Below are 2,995 nucleotides of genomic sequence, written 5' to 3'. Positions count from 1 at the left end.
ATCCCCCTTATATTTTTTATTTTTTACCCCTATAGCACCTGGTCTTCCTAGGTGGTCTCCCATCCAAGTACTAACCAGGCCCCACCCTGCTTAGCTTCTGAAATCAGACGGGATCGGGCTCGCTCAGGGTGGCATGGCCGTAGACTCCATTATTTTTAAAAGGCAAGAGTTGCTTAAATAAGACCGACAAATACAAACATTATCCACATTTTCTCATGGCTGACAATCCTGGAAGGGACAAGTCCAATAATATAGTTTGAAAAGTAACATTTTGAATCTGGCACTTGCTACCTATTTGAAAAAAAAAAAAAAAAAGAAACCCACAAACAACCTGTACCACCAAACTTGTAGATTTTACTTTGAAAAATCCACAGTTAAAGCAAATTTTAATAGCATTGCTCTTCTAGCTAGTTTTCAAGGGTTAAAAACAGGCTACTTCTGAGCTAGATCTAGCCGTTAGGCAGGTCTTGCTTGGCTTATGTTACATTTTAAAATTCATAAAGTTTCAAATAAAATTTTTGTATTGCTGGATTATTTAAAAATTCAGAAGATCTGATGATGCTGGATCCATTTTTTTTTTTTTTTACTTTAAGCGTTTAATTTTATTATTAGTTTCAAGCATTCAGTACATTGGTTAGACATTTATATAGTTTATGACACCGATTACCCACATTTGCATGTGGCAAAAACTAGCTGGCGCTAGTAGTGGCTCCTGCTTTGGATGGGGTGCTTAATTTCAAGTTCACCACAAACCCCACCGTTTCCTATGGCCCTAAACTGGACCTGCTTTAGTTCCTCGCATTATTTGCTTAATTGCTGAAGGTGTTTGTGGGTGTCGGCCTTGACTTACGATGTTTTGATTTTTATCTCCTCTCTGCCCCTGGCTCCATAAGAACGGAGTCTGGAGAGGTGATAAGGGAGGACACGAGATAAAGGAAGGCTGATGAATTCACTAAACGCGCGCGCGCTCTCTCTCTCAATAAAACAAAATGAACAAAAAACAACAGCAATCACAACCAAACAGGATGAGCAAGATGGGTCTACGCAGGGGAAGCGGGACCGAAACCGACCGCAGAGGCAAGTTCATGGGCTTACCCTTTCCACAGAGTCATCCACTGACATCAAAGTCTGAAGCCTTTTGCGATGCAGAACGTTTGTGAATTCCATGTGGATGGGCAGCATGGGGCCTGTGTACTGCATGATCCAGTGTTTGTCCATATTCGGTGCATAGTTATAACTAGGAGTTCTGAAAATAGCCAGAAAGGAGTTTTTATTATATATATTTTTGGTCATTTAGAGAAATATCTCAAGTTAAAGATTGTGAAATAATCATTTAAGAAAGAGAATTTAAACCCTGGTAAAATACTTTTCTCTCCCATATTTCTTCTTTGTATAAGAAAATCTGACGTCTTCACCACCCCTAACAGCACACATCCTCTGAAGGTCTACGGATTCAAACTCGTAAAATCAAGACCGGCAGCTAAAAATCTAATTAGCGCAAGTTCGTTTGGGTTCATTGAACAAAATGTGTAAAAACACATCAAGATGGTCATGGTAGTGTCACAAGTCTACAGATAAAACAACAATGTAGAAGGGAGTATTCTCATGGTGGTGTTAACTCATAAAATTTTATTGCTAATTAGGCTATTAAATATAGTCACAAATAAGTTATATGGAATGATGATGAATCATAATTTCAACACATTTTTTTTTCTCTTGAATTTACTAGGGCATTTTATTGATTACTTATGTGTCTAGTCTCCATGAGTTTTTCTCATTCCTAAACTAGTATATAGATGACATCAATTTAATTGGGTTTGCTGGAATTATAACCAAGTCTCCTTCCGCAGTACCCATGCTTACTGCTAAAGCTATTCATTTCATAGCCAAATCAAGTAGAGGTGGAGGGCATAATTTTTGTTAGCCACGGGGAGTGGGTCCTATTAGAACAGATGAGTTCAAGCCTATATTTAATCTATTGCAGAAATCCAAGTGGTGTCTCAGTTCTTCTAGGAAATAGGTTTATTATCCCCATTTTACAGCTGCGAAAACTGAGGCTTAGCAAAATTAAACATTTCCTTCATATTAACAAATTTAGCAGGTGGGAGAACCAAGACTTGATTCCAAAGCACATCTGTTTTAACGAAATGAAAGAAAAGCGAAGTGAAGGAGGCTTCCTACCTCTGAAATTGCTTTTCATATGAATCTCAACCTTATAAACAGCCAGTCTTGCCAGCAATCAACAGTCTAATGTGGATTAGGAAATTTGATTATTGGTCTCTGTCTGTTCTGGAGAGGGTCCTATCAGTGAAAGATCGTGCATAATGTTGACTGAAGGTGACCCTGTGGCATTTTTTATATTATAAAACTACAGAAGCCATCAGTCACTGCAAGCCAGGTGAGTTCAGGAGCCTTGACCATTCATGCCACTGGTCCGTTGTGGAGTGAATTTCCCGTGGGATTAGCACGGAGTTTCTGAGACACAGGATTGTGCCCTGGGGCATTTCTGTACACTGAGCTACACAAATGCCACCTGTTATTGTACATTTTCTTCTGCCTGTGGATTTGCAGAACCTCTCTTTTGATAGTCGAAAATGCCATTTTGTACCACTGGCCTTTTGGCATAAAAAGTTAGTCTGCTGGTCTGTGGATGCTGGTTAACTAGCAGAAGCACAACAGCACAAAAGCCAATATAACAGTGGGCACAGAAGACTCATAAAAGTGGACCAGGTGTGCTCAGAGTGTAAGTCAACTACCTTTTAAAGAGACAGATTTATAGGGTGGGAGAAACAGGCACGGCTCAATTTGCTCACCTGTAAATGGTGAGCAAAAAATAATAGCACCTGTCTTAAAAAGCTGTTTTGAGGAACAACTTTATCTATTTATTGTCTCTCTATCTATGTATTTATATCTTCTTTATCATCCACCTCTATCTACCATCTATCTATATCTATCTATCTATCTATCTATCTATCTATCTATCTATCTATCATCT

The 2,995-nt window shown here is 38.8% G+C and overlaps 1 protein-coding gene and 1 pseudogene across 1 annotated transcript in view; both read right to left on the bottom strand.

Moving 5' to 3' along the window:
- The window catches only part of SULF1 (sulfatase 1), a 121,239-nt gene that overhangs the window by 33,145 nt on the left and 85,099 nt on the right, over window positions 1-2,995 (bottom strand). Inside the window, exon 8 of the mRNA XM_006924018.3 lies at window positions 1,096-1,246. Coding sequence (XP_006924080.1) covers window positions 1,096-1,246 — 151 coding nt within the window. The remainder of the gene's footprint in view (window positions 1-1,095; window positions 1,247-2,995) is intronic.
- On the bottom strand, window positions 27-145 carry LOC112472614 (annotated as a pseudogene).

This window comes from Pteropus alecto, unplaced genomic scaffold, assembly GCF_000325575.1.
Source record: "Pteropus alecto unplaced genomic scaffold, ASM32557v1 scaffold87, whole genome shotgun sequence".
Taxonomy (NCBI): Eukaryota; Metazoa; Chordata; class Mammalia; order Chiroptera; family Pteropodidae; genus Pteropus; species Pteropus alecto.
Note: the sequence above shows the minus strand (reverse complement) of the source record. Positions and strands in the feature narration are given on the sequence as shown.